Source organism: Numida meleagris, chromosome 18 (genome assembly GCF_002078875.1).
Source record: "Numida meleagris isolate 19003 breed g44 Domestic line chromosome 18, NumMel1.0, whole genome shotgun sequence".
Classification (NCBI taxonomy): Eukaryota; Metazoa; Chordata; class Aves; order Galliformes; family Numididae; genus Numida; species Numida meleagris.
Window position 1 is genome coordinate 3396927 of NC_034426.1, and position 20022 is coordinate 3416948.

Genomic DNA, 20022 nt, shown 5'->3' on the forward strand with positions numbered 1-20022 from the left:
TTCTTAAAATGCAATGAGTTTATTCTCTTCTATACTTACATACTATAGTATTCTATACTATTCTATTCTTGGGGGCAGCCTGGTCTAGTGGTCGGCAGCCCTGCACACAGCGGGGGGGTTGAGACTAGATGATCATTATGGTCCTTTTCAACCCAGGCCATTCTATGATTCTATACATTTCAGTGATCTTATCCTTCTTATCTTGTCTTTTTCGGGGTTGTGGTCTCCTCTCTTGTTGCTCCTAATTCTAATTGAATTTGGTTTTGCCATTGGTAAGGTTTTATGTGCTTTGCTGTCAGTAGAGTTAATGCACTTCTGTGGCTCCATTACTCACTGTTGGCTCTTTCTCCCTGTTAGGGTGGTGGAAAAAACTTCCTTCACTGGAAACAAGATGAAGATTTAAATCATCCTTTGTATTCCTGACAAGCCACTGCAAGCTAAGGAAGTCATATTTTCCCCATTTCTTTATTCTTCTTCACTGTGATGATCACTTGCATTGGAAATGCTTTCTGGCTTGTGATGGGAGAAGTGCCAAAATTATCATCTTCTGCATCAGTGCTCTACTGCATCTTTATATGTAAACTAGTATTGCTTTTAATGGGGAGGATGCTGCAAGAGGATGGGGCTGTAACATCTGCCTGTTCTTTCGAATGCACTGAAGACATCTGGCACCCCTTTTGCCGTGCTGCTGCTGTAGATTGCAGTATTTTGAGGCTTGTGGGAAGTCTCATCCACCTATCTGCACGTTTCGTGTCAGCTTTGTTCACAGAGTGCCTAGTGCAGAGGCAAGAAGTGAGTTGCCAGCCTGCTTTAGTGCTTGGCAGTCCCAGGGAGAGAGCTATTGTTTTTAAAATGCTGTCTGGAGAAGCACATCCTGTCTGAGACTCAGCATATTTCATCTACATTTGTTGGAAACTCTCTGCTTACTTCACTCCATGGAGTTTAGGGCTGTGCTGTCCCCTGCATTGCAGTTAAATGCTGCATGTTAAGTCAGGACCGAGGCGCAAAAAAAAAAAAACCCACAACACTGCAGCATCTCCAGAATCCCTCCTTGAATAAACACTTGCAAAATAGTGAGCTGGGAGCAGTCAGCATTCCTGCTGAGCACTGCAGAGTCACGCTGCACTCACCTTGGGGATGGGGACATGTCAGTGCCTCTGCACCCCGTGTGTCCTTAGTGCTGAAAGATCCTGGTGCCCTGAGCTGTGGCTCACCGTGCTGCTGTGTGAACTTTGTGCTGTTATGGGATGTGTGCAGGACAGGCTTAGGAAAATACAGACGCGTTGGCTCCAGCAGAATGGAATTTCATCTTCATTTTTTGAGGAGCGCTGCCAACGCTCTGTGATTTTTTTTGTTTTTGTTTTTTGTTTGTTTGTTTGTTTGTTTCTGAGACTGACAAACTCCACAAGACTCTTTTAATGCTATGCATAATTCCCTTCCTCAGCATCTTATCCTTTCAGTGCAAGCTGCTGAAAGGGCAGCCTGACCTTCAGACTCAGTTCCTAGGGAAGCCCGAGGGGGCTACAGCAGCCCACTGGCTCTGGATATCAAGCCTTTATTGCCAGTGTGCGTGTCAGAGTTTTGTTCTGTTACTCACAGAATACAACCCTGTGCAAAATACAGCAGAGGCATTTGGCTCTGTGTTTTCCTCTCAAAGAGCAATCCATGAGTCTGCTGGGGCTTCCTCTGGGTGCAGCCACAGCTGTCACAGGCAGCCCTTAGTCGGCCGAAGCCTCTGCCAGGCTGATGCCAGGGATGGTGTTGCTCCTGCAGCTCCCCTGGGGCTGATAGGGGTGCCTGGATGGTAGTCCGTGGGAACGACGTGCCCGCTGTGGAGTTGGGCATGGGTGTTTGTCCTTGTGGCGTTGAGCATTGTAGTCTGATGCAGTCAGGAAATGTAAAGGGCCTGGTTCTGCTGGCAGGCTCATCAGGCTGAGCCTGGAGCAGTGCTGGTGCTTTGGGGGTGAATGTGCTGCTGGAGCCACTGCAGCAGAGTTGGGACTCAGCTCATAATTGCTTTGTTATGAGCTGTCTTTATAAAAAACAAACAAACAAAAAAAGCAGTGCTTGTAGTGTAACTTACAGTGGTTTAAATAAGATTTAGTCGGCGGGTGTTCAGCACTCTGCCTCTGCTTGATGCAGAATCAAACAGTTTCCTTTTACCAATACTCTAATTACGTTCTCCTTTTGATCCACAGGACTGTGTGCAATTAAACCAGTACGAGCTGCAGAGTGAAATAGGCAAGGTACGTTTCTGGAGCTGGTGTTTGTCATAAGAGACCTGAATACACACACATACACATAAAGTACAGGTAAAAAGACTATGCTAACCTGGGAGGTCTTACTGGCCAAGACTTCTTGAAACTTGTGTTTGGTTTGGTTTGTTCTTTTTGTTTGTTTTCTTTTTTGCCTGATTAGTTTGAGTAAGTTTTGCTCAAGGTCAAAGTGGAATCACTTCCTCTGAAATCTAAATTTGTTTTCCTTCCCTCAGAAAGTGGTTGAGTTGGCTTCTTTCCAAGATGTTTGCTTGCCAAATGTAACACTAAATGGTTTTAATGCATAAATACAACCCATCAGGGGAAGAAAACAAAAACAAAAAGGCGAGGGCAGGTGTTTGGTCCATGCCAGCACTAGCCTAAGGTTTTATTTCTTGAATGAGCTGCTAGTTTAATTGTAGTCCATATTTAAATGCTGCAGAATGATTCATAAGAGATTCCTCCAAAGTTATTTAGGTCTGGGCTGTTGAGCAGTTCAGACACCTGCGTGTTTGGACATCTGCCATCACTGCAGATGGATCCACAAGCAATTATGCTTTCTGGAAGCTGTACCTACTTTGGCAGTTGGTGGTTGCAGTTGAATGCATGTCATGCTGCAGAGACTTTCACCAGAAGTTTTATTAGCCCAAACTCCAAAGCAAGAGGCTTCAGTGGAGTTTGGCTTCAGGCCGTCACTGGAGCTGTGGATATAGCAATAATCCAACAGGCTGTTGGTGGAAAGCAGGCTGTTGGTCCTTGAAGTTCATACATTCTAAAGAGATGGAGGAGTTTCCTGCTGAAAATGGTCTTGCTCAGAAGTGAAGAAAGGTGTCCATGCAAAGTATACAAACTTGCACCAAAAAATCTGCTTAAATTATTCTCTCTTCCTCAGCCATGTTTGACTTAGGTCATGCACAATGACTTGGTCTTGGGGCAGGAGGCAATGGACTAACACACAATTCCACCAGTCAGTGTTAATTCTCAGGACATGCCTCGTGGCTCCTACAGTGGCCAGAACATACAAGGCTCCATGAGCAGCAAGGAGACAAGGCGAAGCTACTGAACTGACTGTGCAATTTGTTTTTATTTTCAGGGTTCCTATGGTGTTGTGAAGCTGGCCTACAACAAGGATGATGACAAGTATTATGTAAGTCTCTCTCCTTCGCTCCTCACTGCTACCACTGCTCCTTATTCCCTTTTGTACCCGTGAGAGCTATGTCCCCCTTGCCTTGCTGCTTTTAGCATATGCATTTCTGATTTGAGTGGCATGCAAGGATTCAAACATCCCTGCTGGGCATGGAGCAATATGCAGTTGTCTGTGCACCTGCTTGTGCGCCTGTGCAATGCAGTGAGAGGGAATCGGGTGGGCTGCATTATGTAACAGACAGGGCCCTTGCAGGCAGGCTGCAAAAGCATATGGGTGATTTGTCCTGACATTGTCTAGCTATGAAGCAGGTCACCTGAAATGAGAGGCGTGTGTGGGTGGTGGTAGTCAGCACCTGCTCTGCATTGGAAGATCTGCCTGCAGTGAGCATGCACATTTTTTTAAGGAAACAGGAGGGTTTATCAGAAAGATGCTGAATGGTGTGGATCAGCTGGGCAGTGCCTGGCTCTGCTGCATCTTACCTCCTTGCAGGATGCCTCTCCATAAAGTAAACAGGGACGCAGGTATAGGATGCAGCACAGAGGGCAAGCCTTGGCTTTTAAATGCTTTGCTGAGCTGGAGTCAGAGTTAGAGGGTTTGGGATTCAGAAAGGCTGCTTATACTGAAGGTTCCTTGTCTGTCACTCCCTTTTCAGAAGCAAGCTGGGATTCCTGCAAAACCCACTTGTGAAGAATGCGTTCATTTTGTTTGGGCTGAGAGCAGGAGCTGGGCAGCTGGCAAAAGGAAAACTGCCTTGTTGTGTGTGGATGTGCCTGAAGGCTTGTGGAAAGCAGCTCGCTTTGAGCAGTTTGTGTTGAATGACAAGGCAGGTGCCTGCTGGGAAGGGCCGAGTGTTGCAGTGCTGTGAAACCCAAACTCAGCTGCCTTCCAAGCAGCCTTGTCAGCCTGGCCCAGCAGTGCAGCTGCTGCTCCATGCCATGTTCAGAAATGAGACAGCGCCAGGGCAAGCACGTGGCAATCTTGCTTTCCCTGCTGCAGTGGAGTGGCCTCGTGTTATTGGGAATGGAGCCATCAGGGCACCCTGACAGACTTGTGTGCTGCTGCCTATCCCAGTGCACAGTGCTGTTGGTGCAGCGCCGAGGGAAATAGCACGTGCTGTGGAAATGTAAAACATACTCACTCCTGTGGCAAGGAGAGAGTGACTGCGGTCAGCCCAGCTAGTCTTCTCTCCCTGGTTCTTGGATTTCCAAGTGGCATACAAGATTAGAGAGATTGTGTGGGAGTTGCGTGGCTGTTAATATCCTTAGCCCTTCCTCTCTACCAGAGGGTATGAAACTGCGGGAGGAGTACCTTGAAGGACGGAAGAGATGAGACAAAAATCCAGAAGAGGTGCCCTGAAGCCAAGAAAAGGAACCGCAATTTTTTCCATCCCTTGTGCTTTGCAGGCTGACTCACCCACCGCACTGGAGCAGCTGCTGTTTCTGATGGCTCCCTTTCTCTGCCGCTCTCTGAATGCTCCCCACGGTGTCCTGGAGCAACACAGTTTAGTTCTGCAGAGAACAGCAGTGCCAGCTGTGGCTCCCCTGATCCGTCTGTCCCATCAGCCTAGGGGAGTGCCAGGGCCAGCGGCACGAAGTAGGGAATGTACCACACCATGTTTATTTTTGTCCGAGCATGCTTTTTCTTTTTGTGGTGGAAATCCTGATGCTGTGCTCTGGCTGCTCAGCGCAGGCAGGGCAGTTGTCACACCTCAACAGGGAAGAGGTCGGTATAGGTTGGTGTTGTGTACCGTCTTCTTCGGCCATGTTTTGGCTGTAGGTTAGCACCTTGGATGTAGACTTAGCTGGCCAAATCAAAGCCAAAAGTGAAAGCCTATGTCCAGGTTAGCCTGCTGTGTGTTAGTTAATCCCCACTTAATCTTCATTGCTTTTCCTAATCTAGGCAAACACTTTAAAGATACTGTAGCCTGAGAGTGGCTCTGATGTCAGGACACCTCTGATTGAGCCTCACTAGCCCAAGAGAGACAGGGTGCACAGAGCCAGCATTGCAGGGATGCACTCTTCAGTTCTCCTTTGTTGTGGGGAGTTAATGCAGGGGCTGAAACAGAACAGGGACTCTGGGGCTGAAGCTGATCCTGGGAGATGTGAGAGGTGTGATAGTGGCAGAGGTGGAATCAGAGCAGAAGCATCAGGACCATCACCTGCATTTCATTGCTGTGAATGTGAGCATATGGGAGAGGAAAGGGCAGGTGGTTGCACTGCTGACGTGCAGAAAGAAAGGCTGCAGTGCTATTGCCTGTATTTCGCATCCTTGCTAATCTTTTGACTGGGATAGTGGAAGCTTTTTCCTTTCTCCCGTGCTTCCAAATGCCCCACATATGATGTTTACCGGAGCAGAAGATTTTTTTAAAGCTTCAGAGAAACAATAGCAAATTGCATAATTAGCTAATGGTTGCTCAGCTCCCCACACCTCCCAGTGTGTCAGACCACTGTGCTGCTTCCAGCACTGAGATAGTTCCATGCAGCTCTGCTTATCGCTGCTGTCTGAGGCTGTGTTACAGCAGCACACCCTGACCCACTGGGCACGGATATCTAATGCAAATGTGTGTTACCAGCAATTACTTGAAGCAATTGTGGTTCTGACAGTTGGGGAGAGCCTTTTCTGTGTATGTTCTCACAGATTTGGCTCTGGAGGGTTGTTTTTGTGTCAGAGGTGTAAAGCAATAACAGATAATGGAAGGAAATCGTCCCTTGGTTGGCATTTAGTGAGCAGCCCCAGTAGCTGATTCACATGCACAGTGCTTTAGCTTGAGGCCAGGGTGTTTCTGCATGCTTTATTTTCTTTGAGCTGGTGTGCTGCAATAAAAAGGAGCAAATCGTAAAGCGAAAAAATTTGTTATGGAGTATAATTCAGAGCGTGACACCTCTGATTCTTTCTGAAGCACGGGGCCTTTTGCAAGATCTTCCCATAAGTGCAGGCATCAGGAATCGAATCTAGCTCCTGACAAAGTGAATGGAAAGATTTCTCTTGCTTGAATGAATTTTTGGCATGACCTAGAATTAGGAAAAACCTTTACGGGAAAAAAAAGCTGATCATCACATCTGGGAAAAATGTGCAGTTGTATTTCTTTTGTGGATAGTTCTTCCTTCCATTAAAGATGAGCAAGTGCTTCCAAGAGCTTTTTCCTTCGTTGCTGCGAACAACCGCAGTGCTGTGAAGGGCTGTGAAATCGTGCTTCTTTACACCAGTGGATGCAGGGAACATCTCAACCCAGGGAAACTGAACTTCCAGTATCAAGCATGTGACTGGTGCTCCCTCCAAGGAAGGGACCCCTTCGGCTGCAGAGCTGGCTACTGAAGCTTGCCCCTGCCATGGCTCACAGTCCTGGCTGCTGCAGCGTGTGGAGCTGCTAAAGCAATGTTTGCAAGGCTCTGTCAATGAGCTCCTTACAGCTGGGGAAGGTTTCGGTGTCACAATTTGCAGGAGATGCTTTGACAGAGAGCGAGGGTAAAAAGCAAAAAAGCCAAGCTCTGTGAAAGAGCAGCAAATAAAAAGCAAAGGCAAATACGTCCAGGTGGAGATCTAATTTGGAGTCATTGTGCTGATGGAATTTGATTCTGTGATGCCTCAGGTCATGTCTCCTTCCTGTTTTCAATCTCCAAATCAGCTCACAGAGAAAGTGGTTATGATGGACATTTGTTACGCTAGTTCTGGACAAAAGCAATAGCATTGTGGGTTGTCAATGAGTTTCTTTTTTTTTCCTTTTTTAATCTGGTTTCCTAAGAAACAAGATTTGTGTGATCGGGCTGTCTACCTGTGTATACCTAATGAAACAATCTTGGTATCGAGGGCTGTTTGCTACCAAGTTTCAAGCTGGGGAGAAGTCCCTTCCGAGTTCATGAACACAGAGAGCTGTATGAAGTGTTACTGCCAAGGGAAGGATGGTCTTACTGTTGTGAATGGTGCGAGGAGCTGCATCACACAGGGTAAAAGTGGGAGCAGGATTTTGGGATGTGGCAGCTAAGCCTGTCTGGTTTAGGCTTTTCTTTAACCTCACAGCATTCCTCTCTCCTGGCAGAGCCGCTTAGCCACTTTCTCTAAGGGGTGTCATTGTCAGAGAGGACAGGTGGAGAAGGGCTGGGAATGTGCTCTGATCCTCTCAGCACTCCCGGGGGTGCTGGATCACAGACTAGCAGGGGATTTAGGTGGTTGGTAGTGAGGCTTTGAGCCATTTCCCTCTCCCATGGGAGCTGCGGGTCTGGACTGTGTGTGGTTTTCTGCTCCTGCGTGGATTTGGGTCCTTTTCAATGCAAGTTCTCCTGTTACCAAATAAAATTATATCCTGAGTGTTGCAAGTTTATCACAAGGCACAGGGGATAGGTTCCCTTGGCTCGGTCTGTTTTGTCACTATTCCGTCCCCCAAATAATGGGCATTTTCCAGTTGTCATTAACACAAGGGGGATGTTGAGTGTGAAGCCTCGGTGTTGTGAAGGCTGCAGTGTCCCAGGCATCCCTCCTCTTGCATAAACCTGAGATCTCATTCCTCAGTGTCCTCATGAAACCACTTCTCTGTGACTTCAAGCTGCAAGGTTGCTAGGAGGAGGGCAGAAGACTTAAATAATAAATGGATGTTGAGGAGAAGCACAGGGTTCCCGCTGCCTCTCAGAGAAAAATGTCGTGGCTTGTGTTCATGTATGAATAGTCTGAAGGAAGGTGGGTGCAAGGGCGTGTGTAGGGGAAATCTCCTAGGGTCTCCTCTTCTCCTGAGGAAGCTGATGCAATACTTAGTAGTGCAAAGGGAAAATCCCTTGGCTTGGCTCTGAGGTGATTCTTTATCAAAAAAGCATTATCTGGGTAATTAGCTCTGCCTGCAAATAGAAATGCCTTTGGTGCTTTCCTGCGTGTGAGCCTGGAAGGAGCGATTTGCTGGAGCCTCTCTGTGTTGCTCCCGTAATGCACAGCTACAATTCAACGAGGAAGCCTCCTGCTGTAATTACAGTGCAGCTTCACTGCCATGTGTTCTCATCTCTGCTCTTGCGATAATTAAGCAGCTCTGACCTTCTGCATGATAAAAGTTTGCTTTTCATCCCACATTTGTGTTTGAAAGTTCAGTGGAACGGGTCCTGTCTTCTGATCCAGCCCTGCTTGCATGGTAGTGGAAACCAGAGCTTTGAGGGTGGTGCGGGTGTGTCCTGGCAGCAGAGGTGGTTTGTAGTCAGCTTACCTACAATACAGCAGCTCCCACTGGTTTCCCCATGGCTCTTCACAGTATCCTTCAGAGAGGCTGGGTCGCTTCAGAAGCTCTTGTTCTCACAGTTTCTTTTTCATTATTGCTCCTCTCTGTCCCTTGTGGCTTTCATCTGACCCTCCCCAGAGCTGGCCCCAGTCAGAAGTGGGCACATCGGTGGCCCTAGTTCTGTTCCTTGAGCTGTGATGCAGCTTGGGGGTTCTATGCAGCAAATTATATCTTCTATTTCTTTTTTCTCTAAAGCTTATTGCCAAAAAGCAGAGAGGTCTCAGGGTGGGACTGGGGCAACGGGAGCCTTCTATTCCCAGGCTGGAGCTGTTGAAGGATAAATAAGTATATAAAGCCCTTTGGTATTTTCTTCCTACCAACTTGCCTAATGGAGAGATAAAAGTAAGGGATGTAAGAAGTCCTCTGGGCTTGGTCCTGGCTGTCTTTGGTGGTGGTTGGGCACATCTTGGATCCCCTTTCAGTAGACTGTGAACCATTTGGCTGCCTACATTGGACACAGCATTGTGCTAAATGAAAGATAAGTCCTTTTGAGCCTGTCTCTCAGTGCTGTCATTTCCAGCAGTTGGCTCAGGAGCTGTCAGGCAGGATTGAGAACCTCACTGAGCTGAGCCAGGTTCTCTTCTCAATTACATGGGTGCAAATCCAAAGGATTTCACTGGATCAGTACCAAAAATAACAATCCTTCCAGTGAGCTGTGACTCCTGGCTGCAGCGTGAGCGTGGGTGAGGGCCTGGGGCACGCAGCAGCATTGCTGCCAGCAAAAACAGCTTGAGGAGGAGCTCGCCAAAATGGTTTTGGTGATCTGTTCCTGGTGTATGCGTTCAAAACAGGCAGCATACAGAGCCTGCCATCGTGGCAGTAATACAGAATTCCTTGGCATTCAACGGTGTCCTGCAGGAGTCTTCTGCTGATTATATTTCACGGGAGTCAATCTGGTGTGAATTATAGATTTGTATGTTTTAATTAATAGGAGTAACTACCCATCCTAGGGGAGAGAGTGAGTAACTGTCCCATCTCCTGAGAATTTAGACTATTTTCCTTATTTAGCAAATTGTACCAAGAACTAGTTTCAAGTGGAATATTTTTCTGCCAGGCCACTCGGGGATGTGGCCCTTGGAAAGATTGTTAAGTCACCGATCAGATGGAGGTACGGAGACTGTTTATTAAATTCAGATTGCCTTTTGTCATGGTGTTAATATCAATTGGATGGCAGAAAAAATCATACTGACTCCATCCCATGCCTCCACTTCCTGGGTTTGTGCTGGTGCCAGTGCATGGTCGGGTGGGAGGTGAGAGGGAAACTGCTGAAAAGATGCACAGAACTGGCTGCACCATTGCTGAGGCTGCAGGGATGGGTGCCTGTGAAGTATCTCAGTAATGGCCTTGGGTATGGTGCTGGATCACACCACTGATCCTACTTGTTGCTCTGGCAGTCTGAAAGAGGCTGTGTGGTGCAAAAATGGTCCATGAAAATGCACAAGGCATCCCCAGGCAAGCAGAGCTGGTGGAAGAGCTGTGTCCGCACTCTGCTCTGGTTGTATGATGTAGGTTGAAGGATGTTAGTGGCATGGCTTTGACACTCCAGCTCTTTTGCTTCCTAGTTCCTCTAGCAAAGGAAAAAGGAAGGTGGAGCAGCCTGGACACTTCTCTGACTTGCAGCACAGCGATAGCATCATCCAGAAACAAGCTTCATAAATGTTTGTTTGAGGAACCCACTTCTTCCCTTAAGTTCTGGCCTTGAATGTAGAAAATGGTCCAATTTTCATATATACTATTTGAAATGAATCAAAACTGTTATTTTTTTCCATGGGATGACCAGCATACCCCATTATCATAGCAATGAGCACTTCAGTTCATGTTTGGTTTTAACACTGCTTTTTCATTTTCCTTCAGGCTATGAAAGTCCTCTCCAAAAAGAAGCTCTTGAAGCAGTACGGATTTCCACGTGGGTATCTCACATTCTGAGATCTAATTGTTGTCCCCAGCCAGGCAAATCTCTCAATAGAAACATTGCCTGGAAGGAGTGCAGAACTTTGCCTTGTTTGAAGGCTTCCCAAGGAGTTGGAGGGCTGGTGGAAATGCAGTGGGTAGTGAAAGACCAAGCACAGAGAAATTCAAAGCACTTGGTAATTAGGTTTCTGGCTTTGATTTTCTGAGTCTTTGAAGTGCTGGCTCTTCCCTGTTCGTCATCTATGAAACCTAATTAAGTGCTGGAAGTTAGGTAGGGTTAGACCCCCTTCCTCCTAGGGGCTCTTCTACCCCTTTAGATTAGCACCTTGTCCCAAAGATGGGGCCACAGGATCTGACAGGCAGAGCAGGCTGGGAAGTCAGCAGGAGCAAGCCTAAATGTGGTTTGGAAATCACTGTTTGGGATGGAGACTGTAATACTTTGGGATCATAATAAGGTGATGAGATTTTCCAGAGATGCTGAGGATACCATGCTGAAGTACCAGTGGCTGCTCACCCCTGCATGCTGAAAGCTGAGTTCTTCTTTACTGTGTTATTGTGATTGCAGGTCGGCCTCCTCCTAGAGGGTCAAAAACAACCACTGGAGAGCAGACAAAAACAATGGCACCACTGGACAGAGTCTATCAGGAAATAGCCATATTAAAGAAACTGGACCATGTCAACATTGTTAAACTGATAGAGGTGAGCTAATTCTCCACCCTAAGCTATACTGAAACAAATTTGGTTTGTATTGTGACAAGAGGACGTTTCTTCAACTGCTCTTATTTCAGCTGAAATTGTTTTGAAACAATTGTTCAAAAATATAGGTTGGTTATCTCAAATAAGATCACACCAATTGTGTGTGACAAACTGGCATACTTATCCTAGGCTTTGGCCTAGTGCCCAAGTGAGGGCAGCTGGATGTGCTGGTAGAAACAACAGCAAGCTTTGACCAGTTCAACTCGTGCATAGTCAAGCATAGGAAGACAAATGGCAAGGCTTCGTTGCCATTTTCAATATTGGCTGATGTCAGATCAGGATAAACAGTGCCTTTTTGTTGGTGAGTGGTTTCTACAAATATGGGGAGGTGCTCAACTTCTTTTTGAAGGCAGGAAAATGTGTCCTGTGTCCTTCAGCACCACCACCAATCCCCCCTGGGAATCTCTTAAGTATTAGCATAACTCTTCCTTAATGCTTTGCAGCTTAGCATAGTGAATAGGGAACAGTAGAATGCTATTTGATGAAAAATGACTCTTTCCCTGCTGTTTTCCTTTCTCTCCTCTACCCTTATTTCTGTTTTCAACAACAGGTCCTTGATGATCCTGCAGAAGACAACTTATATATGGGTATGTGAGTCACTGTATGCTAACAGAACTGTCTGGGCTTTAGGCTTAGTGATGTGAGTAACTTGTACCAAGACTCTGGAGGAAATCTGTACCAACTTCAGCAGAGTTAGATTCCTGCAAAGTGACCCCCCCTGCATTTAGGATAAGGCAACCTTGTGTCTCAGCAGAGCTGTACCCGTCTCCTTAAGCATTAGGACACGAAAAAGATGTGTCAGCTGCTCTGCCCTGTTCTTTATATATGTGGGTTCCAATTCCAGAGCCAGGATTGAAGGGACGGGTGCAGGAGGGTTTCTTGTACTCCCAGTATGAGATTCATCTCTCTAGGCTCCTGTAGACTGTGGACAGTGGTAGTGATTCGAGAAAGTCATCTCAAGGTGTTCCTTGTGACCCCAGCAGACACATTCACCTCCCTGATGAGCATCGGGGCCTCCTAAGGTAGCGGCACTGCTGTCATTGTTCACTTAGCCCAGGCCCTGCCCTGGGTGTCCAGACTGGAAGGTTGCAGTGCATTTATGCAAAGGGTGGGAAATTTCCATCCATCTTTTCTTCCATCTTGGAAGTGCCCTGTTTTAGGCAAAACCCGGAGGGACAGGGAAAGCATCAGGGTGCCAGGTCCTTGGAGACAAGGACATCTGATGGTGTTAGATCTCTACTCTGTAGTGTTTCCTGACGAGATAGGCTTAAAGGCTGCTTCTCATAAAAATAATTATGGGATGCTTTTGAAGCTGCCTGTAAGGAGTCTGTGCCTGGCAAATGAAGCTATTTGCCTTTGAAAGGCCCCTCTTCCTGGTCGGCTGGAGCCATGTGGCCATTCTGGCAGCATTCCAAAGGTTGCAGCCAAGGGAGATGCATAGTGAGGAAGGCGACCAAGGCCATTGTTTTAAGGCCTGAACTCCTGGGGATGGAGAGAAGGGGAGAGATGAGCAAGCTTTTTCATTGCCTGAAAATAAATGCATGAGGCAGTTCAAAAAAGCTGCAGAAAACGAAAAGAATAATCAGTCCTGGAAATGGCAGCAATAGCCCTAGGACAAGTGGAAAATGTCTTGATCTCGTTGGCACAGCAAAACACAACTACAGAAAGTGGAGTTTGCTCATTGGTAATTACTGCAAACAGAAACTGTGAGTGCTCTCCTGTGCTGTGTGTTCAGTGAGAAGAAAGCAGAGGATTGAGGGTGCTGATGGAAATCAGAGCAACCTGAAATGATGCAAGATGGCTGAATAATGAAATGCTGCCAAAAGCTGCAGCTTCTTCAGCTTTGAGAGAAAGATTAGCTGGTGCAGGCTGGCTTGTGTTTGTGACTTCAGCTGACCATTGTCACAGCTGTAAGCGGGGCTGCTGTGTGCTTTGGAGAGGGCAGCATGCTAGGATTTCTTCAGAGGAGCAAGAAGTTCCTTGGTAATTCACGAGGAAAGAGCTCTCCTACCAGATAATGGCAGATCGTTCTGATGCCAGTTCTGGTTGTGCCCTGCACATCTGGTGCCAAGACCTTCCAATGGGAGCGTGCTGCACTCTTTGAGGTACAGGCATGGCCCTAGAGTGGTGCTGGGCATTTTAGACTTCTGCAGAGCAGAAGCTGAGTGACATTGAACGTCTGCTTTAGTTTGCAGAAGGGGTCGGAGGCAGGCCTCCAGCTGGCTCCAAAAGCATTGTTCCCATCACCACTACTGTTTTGCTCCATGTTCTGGAGCTTGGCTTTTCGGTAGCTGTGCCTGTCAGGGGCTGCAGAGGAGCATTCCCCTTCACAAGGTCAAAGGGGCAGAAGCACCAGGCTGGAGCTAGGAGACCTCAAATGTCTCCCTTGTTTTCCTGCAAGTTGCTTCATTTGGCATTGCTGCCAAACAGTATTTCATAAATCCTCTGTAACTGCCACCAAAGGACCAGAAAAACACCCAGGGCTGGGGCAAGCTGCCATTTAACCCCCTAATCAGACACATAAACTCTCATACACTGCAAACCTCAACTCATGCCAATAAATTCTCTACAACTGCACCCACCAGGGAGCATTTACCTCTCTGATAGCGTTATAGCTGTGCTGCTCATTCTCACAGCAGAAATCGTGGAGCAGTGTGTTCTTAGAGCACCTCATTCAGTATCAGCAGTTCAGCAGAAATATCACCAAACACCCTTCCTGGAGGTACTGCATGAGGCAGGCCGCAAAACAGCAAGGACTAACACTGGGATCAGCAGAAGTGTGGCTGGTAAATTAGCACCCACTGTCTCCCTGCTTGAAGCTGGCAGTGGGTGGGGATATTTGTCTGCTGAAGAGATGAATATTTTCATTTAGCATCCCCTGATGTCCTTGTCACGTGGGAACAAAGGAAGGTGAAGGAAATAAATTGATTTTGCAGCTGTAGGAATGAATGCATTTTTATAGGTGCTAAAAAATGAATAAGCCTGGTTCTCTCTTCTCTGTTTCATTCATGGCTTGATTTCCTTCCTTACAGTGTTTGACCTCCTGAGGAAAGGGTAAGTAGCCCTCCTGGGATCCCTTGCTGAAATTTGTGGTGTTAATCATTAGCTTCCTTGGTAAAACTGAAGTTTTGATGTGCACGGTGGGGGCAAACCACCCTCTCCAGACAAGTGCAGAGGAGACCAGCCAGCTGTAGTTACCTTCATGCTGTCATGGCCAGGGGCAGTGCAGTGGATCATAATGGGCTCAGAGGAAATGTGTCCTGGTGTCAGGTTTTGATCCTGATACTAAATTTGGTGCCATTTCCCCTTTAGATGCCTGGAAGAGAAGCTCTTTGTAGGGAATATTATGCTGGGGTAGCGGCTGTATCATAGCTTTCTCTGACACAAGAATATGAAATAATGTCAATGCTTACTTGCCACACATGGCCTTACTTTGCCCTCGGTATGAATTGGCTATTTTGTTGGCACGTTTCCGTGGCAGGAGCAGTGATATGGTGGTGGGTGTCTCCTCACTACTTTTTTTGCTACACCTGGGCTGGATCTGCAGCTCCACAGAGTTGCAGTAGGGTTGGGAGAGCTGAGTCCAGGGTGGAAGAGATTCCCAAAGGGCTTATTTCTCTCTTTAGCCCCTTGAACAAGCCTCTTGCAGGCTGCCAGCACCAGCAGGCTGCTGATGAGAGGCTCCCAGTCTCCCTGGTGACCAGGCTGATGACTGTCTTGTAGGAGGCAGTGGGGGGAAGCTCCTGCAGTCAGCTGAGGCCTGGGCCAGGGGGTGTACTGCTTGGCCTAGCACAGCCTGCTGCCTCTAGCCAAAGGCAATTAGACTCCATTAGTTACTCTGCCAGTCCTGCTGCTTACGTTATTTCTCCCTAGTTTCAGCAGCAGAAAAATGTTCATAAAGAGGGAGAGAAGGCAGTGACAGAAAAATGTAAATGGGAGATGAAGGTTATCTATCGAGTGGCAGCAAGGGGGGAAGAGAGAAATGCCCCAGGAGCAGCCTCTGCTCAGGTGGAGGGTTGGTCCTGGTCCTTCTGGGGTCTGGGCCCTCAGTGATAGGACCACAATGATGCAGAATAATTTCAGGAATGTAAAACTTCAGTAATGAGCGTTGCTGCCATTTTGCAAAGAACTCAGTTACTCTCCTTCTTCCCTACAGGGCTGTCATGGAGGTACCAAGTGATGAGCCATTCCGCGAGGATCAGGCCCGGCTCTACTTCCGAGACATTGTTTTGGGCATTGAGTACTGTGAGTACCACCAAAACTGAAGGCAGTTAGCAGTGTGTGTCAGCCTCCTGTTTGGCTGGAGAGAAGCCTCTCAACATCAGTAAGCTGTCAGCTGAGCCAGCGAGATCCTCTCTAATTGCATGTGACAGGGTTTGCAGTTGGTGGTCCTGCTCAACTCAGGTTTATGCAGGTTGCATAACAGATGCCAGAAGCAGACATTCTGTGGAAGAGACATGAGGAAAACAGTGGCTTGCTTTTTTCCTCTTTTTATCTTTTTGGAGAGAGTCTTTGAAAGCAGTGGCAGAGCTAGGAAAGAGACATTTGTAGTGACATAGACTGAGTCAGTAGCTTCAGCTGGAACAAAGTGCTGTCTCCATCTTAGCAAGGCAAGCACTGGCCATGGGGAGAGCAGCCTCTGAAAATAGCTAGTATGGAAGAGCTGGGCATTTATGGGTGCAGATACCACCCAGGGGGTTGTGGGTCAGAGAGCCTGGTGCTTTGATGTAGTGTAGAACTGCTAGCTGGCCTTGTGCTGTGTCTGAAGATATTACACTGCACATCCCCACTCCTCCTGAGTCTCAGTACCAGAGTTGTCCTCGAGTCAGAAGGCACAACTTGGATCCTCTGTTGGTCACCCATACTACCCTAAGGCCTTTTCTCCCTTTTCTAACAGAAGATCCCTGCCTTTCTTCTCACTGTTGCTCTTTGCACTGGGTCACTTCATGCCCATGGTGCTTCCAAGGACCCATGTTGCATGATATCATCTCAGAGATGTAACCATAAGTCATCTGGTCTGTGATAACTGCTTGTGTACCAGCAGGTTGTCAGATGCTGGTGAGCAGCATTTGGCATTTTGTTTGATTCTGCTGTCCTTGTTGTAGACGGCCTTGCACAGTGGTTAGTGATCTCATCATTGACTGGTGTCTCTGAACACTGGTGTGCTAAAGAGTTGGCCCTGGCTGGACAGCTGAATAAAAGGAGTAAGAGTCAATACAGCCTTTTCAGAGGGATTTCATGCCTCACAGAGCTGATAGTGTTCCAGAGGAGTCAACAAAAATTTAGATAAGGTGATCCTTTTGCTACAGTGTGCTTGGATTGCCAAGCTGCTGTTGATTAGATTTGTTAACAGAAGCTCATAAAGAAAGTATTCTTGGTTGGCTGACCTCTTGTATATTAATAACTAGACAGTCTGGAAAGTAGGAACACAGCTTTTACAGTGGAGGAAGGTCACTAGTGCAGTTAAACAGGAGTTCATAATGCAGCCTGGGTTGTTTGATATATTCCTAAATGCTCAGAAATAGAATAGAGTGCAGTATGTGAGGCTGGTGATGACAACTAGTTGTTCAAGAATAGTCATCATTAGAACTGACTGGCAGGGAGATGGCATGATAGTGAGTGATGGTATGAATAAAGGGCAGATAAAAATCCTTGTTGCCAAATACAGATAATGTATGAGGGGGAGAAACAGCACTAAAAATATGTACATCGTGATGGGCTCTAAATGAGCTGTTCTCACTCAGTCCTCATTCTGGATAGCTTTCTTGAAAATGCCATTGCCTAGAGATAGTCAGCAAAGTTAACAGGATTTAGTGAATTACTGGGAATGGAATAAAGCAGAAAATATCATGGTGCAATTGTTTGGATCTGTAAGAGCTCTTAGATACCAGGGAGGGATATCTTGAATGCTGTGTACGTTGCTGCACTGCCTGTCTCAGAAACCACTCTAGAACTGAGAAAAACCTAAAAAAGGTAATCAGAATGATTGTGTACAGAGGGATGAGACTAACGGTCTTCAGTTTTGCAAATTGTCATGGGGTATAACAAAGACTTATAAAACCCTGTGTGTCAGGAAGGAGGTGAACAACAGAAGGAACTGAGCAGTAGCAAGCAAAATAATCAGGTAGCAAGTTTTAAAAAGAAGGAATTACTATTTTGGGTAGCAGGTAATTAAACTGTGACGTTTGTTGCTGAAAGAGATGGCAAGTGCCTGAACTAAATGAACTCAGAAAAGACTAGGTAAATCTGTAGAGGAAAGGAGTATCAAGGGCTGTTATATGTGAGAACGCAGGCAGTTTGTCATCGGCAGTATGTGTACTGTGTGTGTTGCATCTGTCTGCCTAATGCTTCTCTCCAAGCTATTGCCCCTGGCTGGAGGTGGGCTCCTGGGGCAGGTGGGCCCCTGGTTTGGCTCTGCTCCATCCCTTGCTCTCCTCCAGCAGCTTGTCTGCACAGTGCTTGAAGTTATTGTTGCGCTCACCTGATGACAGAGGTAACTGTTGTGCCCAGTTCTGTGAGACTGATCTAAGCTAGCTTGAGATCTTTCAGGCGTGGCAACTTCTTAAAATCCTGGCTTATTTTGACAGCGTGGGCACATTGTTTCAGTGGCAAATCTGAAGTTGGAGCAGCCAGCAGGGAGGGGCAAACGCGTTTGCTCAAGTGGTTGTCAGCCATGGTGAGTGAGCAGAGTGCAAAGTAAGAAAGGTCAGATATTTGCAAGGCAGAGAGCTGAGAGCTATGTCGCATCCCTGGGTCATCTGAGGTGAGATTTTCCCAGCTGTTTCATCCTCAGGAAGAAAATAATGTTTCTCTCGCCAATGAGAAGAAATTGTTTCAAATGTGCTTTCAGAAATCCAACATGCAACTGTGTCAAAACATGAAGGGCACGTTTCATGCTGCTGTAGTGCCTTGAGCCGCATCTGCCTTCATTTCACTCAATCGCAAGTGGCCCCTGCAAGCTCAGCACTTCTGAGAGTCAGAGTGAGCCCCTCGCTTTCCTAAGGCTTTCACTGAAGGTGTATCACCAGGTTTCAAACAGAGAACAGATTTCTGATGAGTGTGACGGCCCTTGCCAAGAGGGGGGAATGTGGTTTGCAGCATCCTGGTCCATCTTCACTGAAATACATTTTGTTTATCTAAAATCAGTGGGAAAGTAGCAGCTGACGGGTGGAAAAGAAATCACTGTTTGCTCTTTTGTGACAGTCCATAAAATTCCGTGCTGAAAGCTACCAAAAAGCAGTCATTTGAAAGGTATATATGAATGGGAATGGGGAGCTTAAGAGTGCTTTTCAGTAGAGTTTGAAGGGCAAAGACTGCAGCTTTTTATATTCTCATCAGTATTCACACCGTAGCAGAACCTGTATGCCTCAGCTGGGAGATGCAGGCTCTGCTGTGCTGGATGATGCTGGCACTTGCAGTAGGTAACAGTTCTCACTCAGAAGAAAGTTTAGAAGACAGTAAAAAAAAAAGTTCCTGTTGTCCTTGGCAAAGGGAATGAAATTGGGCAATAAATTATAGGATGCCCAAGCACTCACAACAGCAGGAACAATAGGATGCTTTATTTTGGGCTATTGAGTAAGCACTTATTTTATTAGCAAATGAAAGTTAAAAATGGTGTTCTCTCAGAACTGCTGGGTAAATGCATGGCAATTATTATGTAATTACAGGGGGAAAGTGCAGCGTTTATGCACACTGAAGGAAAAGTGTTGCCAGGCAATCCAGAGATTGCAAGGTAATTTTAATGGAAGCATACATAATTGTTATGTAATTTGGGAGACTCAATAACCATGCAGCTGCTTGAAGCTCACAGTCATCACAGCAGCAAATGCATCATTGCTGGTTGGGTTTTATTAAATTAGAAGTTGCAAACTGGATTCCTGTCAGAGCCTGCAAGGTGTTAATCCAGGTCCACGTCCTGCCCTCTGCAAACAGAGGTACACAGTGAAGGGAAGCGGCTGCAGTAGTGAAACAGATGGGAAATGTGGGGTGACCTCTAAAATGATGGATGATGGCAGAGGATCCGTGGTCACTGTGTGTCAGAGGGGAACGGACTGCACTTGTTATTCATGATTCTTGCCTGCAAGAAGGACAGGTCTGGAGAGAAGCATTTGGAAGGGAGAGTGTGGTAATATTACCAGTTTGCCTGTTTTGGTTTTGTGTGTGCCTTAAACCTAGGCTCCGTGTGGACTGCTTTGGGAGTCATTTAATCATTCACGCACTTCAGTAAACATCCTGTAGTGAAATGGGCCCTGTAGAAGAAAGTGCTTCTCCTCCTGCTTGGAAGAATTCCCCAGTACTACTGGTGCTGAATGCACCCTGGTGAGGTGGGGAGGCAGTGTTGTAAGTGCCGCTGGAATGGTGATTTAAGAAGGTACTTAAGTGGTTTGTGTAGGAAAGTTTTGCTGGATTATCCATGTCATTAACTAAAGCATGTGCTTAAGTGCCTCTGAATTGGGGATATTTGCAATTACCTTCCTTTCCACTTGTAATTTGCGTCTAGTAGCATTTATCTGGGGTTATTTAAGCTTCAGTCTTCTTTCTGGGAAGGCAAACATTGCTTTTCCAATGACAGTCAGAAAAAATGGATGTGCTAGGAGGCAAGTCACCAAAGGAGTCAGCAGCCAAGCAAGGAATCAACCCTAAAAACCAGAGGGTGAGTGAAGTGCTCCCCTGCAGGGCCAGGCAGCTGCACAGAGTGA

At 46.8% G+C, this 20022-nt stretch overlaps 1 protein-coding gene across 8 annotated transcripts in view; it reads left to right on the forward strand.

Moving 5' to 3' along the window:
• The window catches only part of CAMKK1 (calcium/calmodulin dependent protein kinase kinase 1), a 91284-nt gene that overhangs the window by 47503 nt on the left and 23759 nt on the right, over window positions 1-20022 (forward strand). For all 8 annotated transcript variants that reach the window (XM_021416044.1, XM_021416043.1, XM_021416046.1 and 5 more), the window contains 7 exons: window positions 2199-2246; window positions 3349-3402; window positions 10511-10562; window positions 11133-11266; window positions 11874-11910; window positions 14356-14377; window positions 15480-15568. In XM_021416044.1, coding sequence (XP_021271719.1) covers window positions 2199-2246; window positions 3349-3402; window positions 10511-10562; window positions 11133-11266; window positions 11874-11910; window positions 14356-14377; window positions 15480-15568 — 436 coding nt within the window. The remainder of the gene's footprint in view (window positions 1-2198; window positions 2247-3348; window positions 3403-10510; window positions 10563-11132; window positions 11267-11873; window positions 11911-14355; window positions 14378-15479; window positions 15569-20022) is intronic.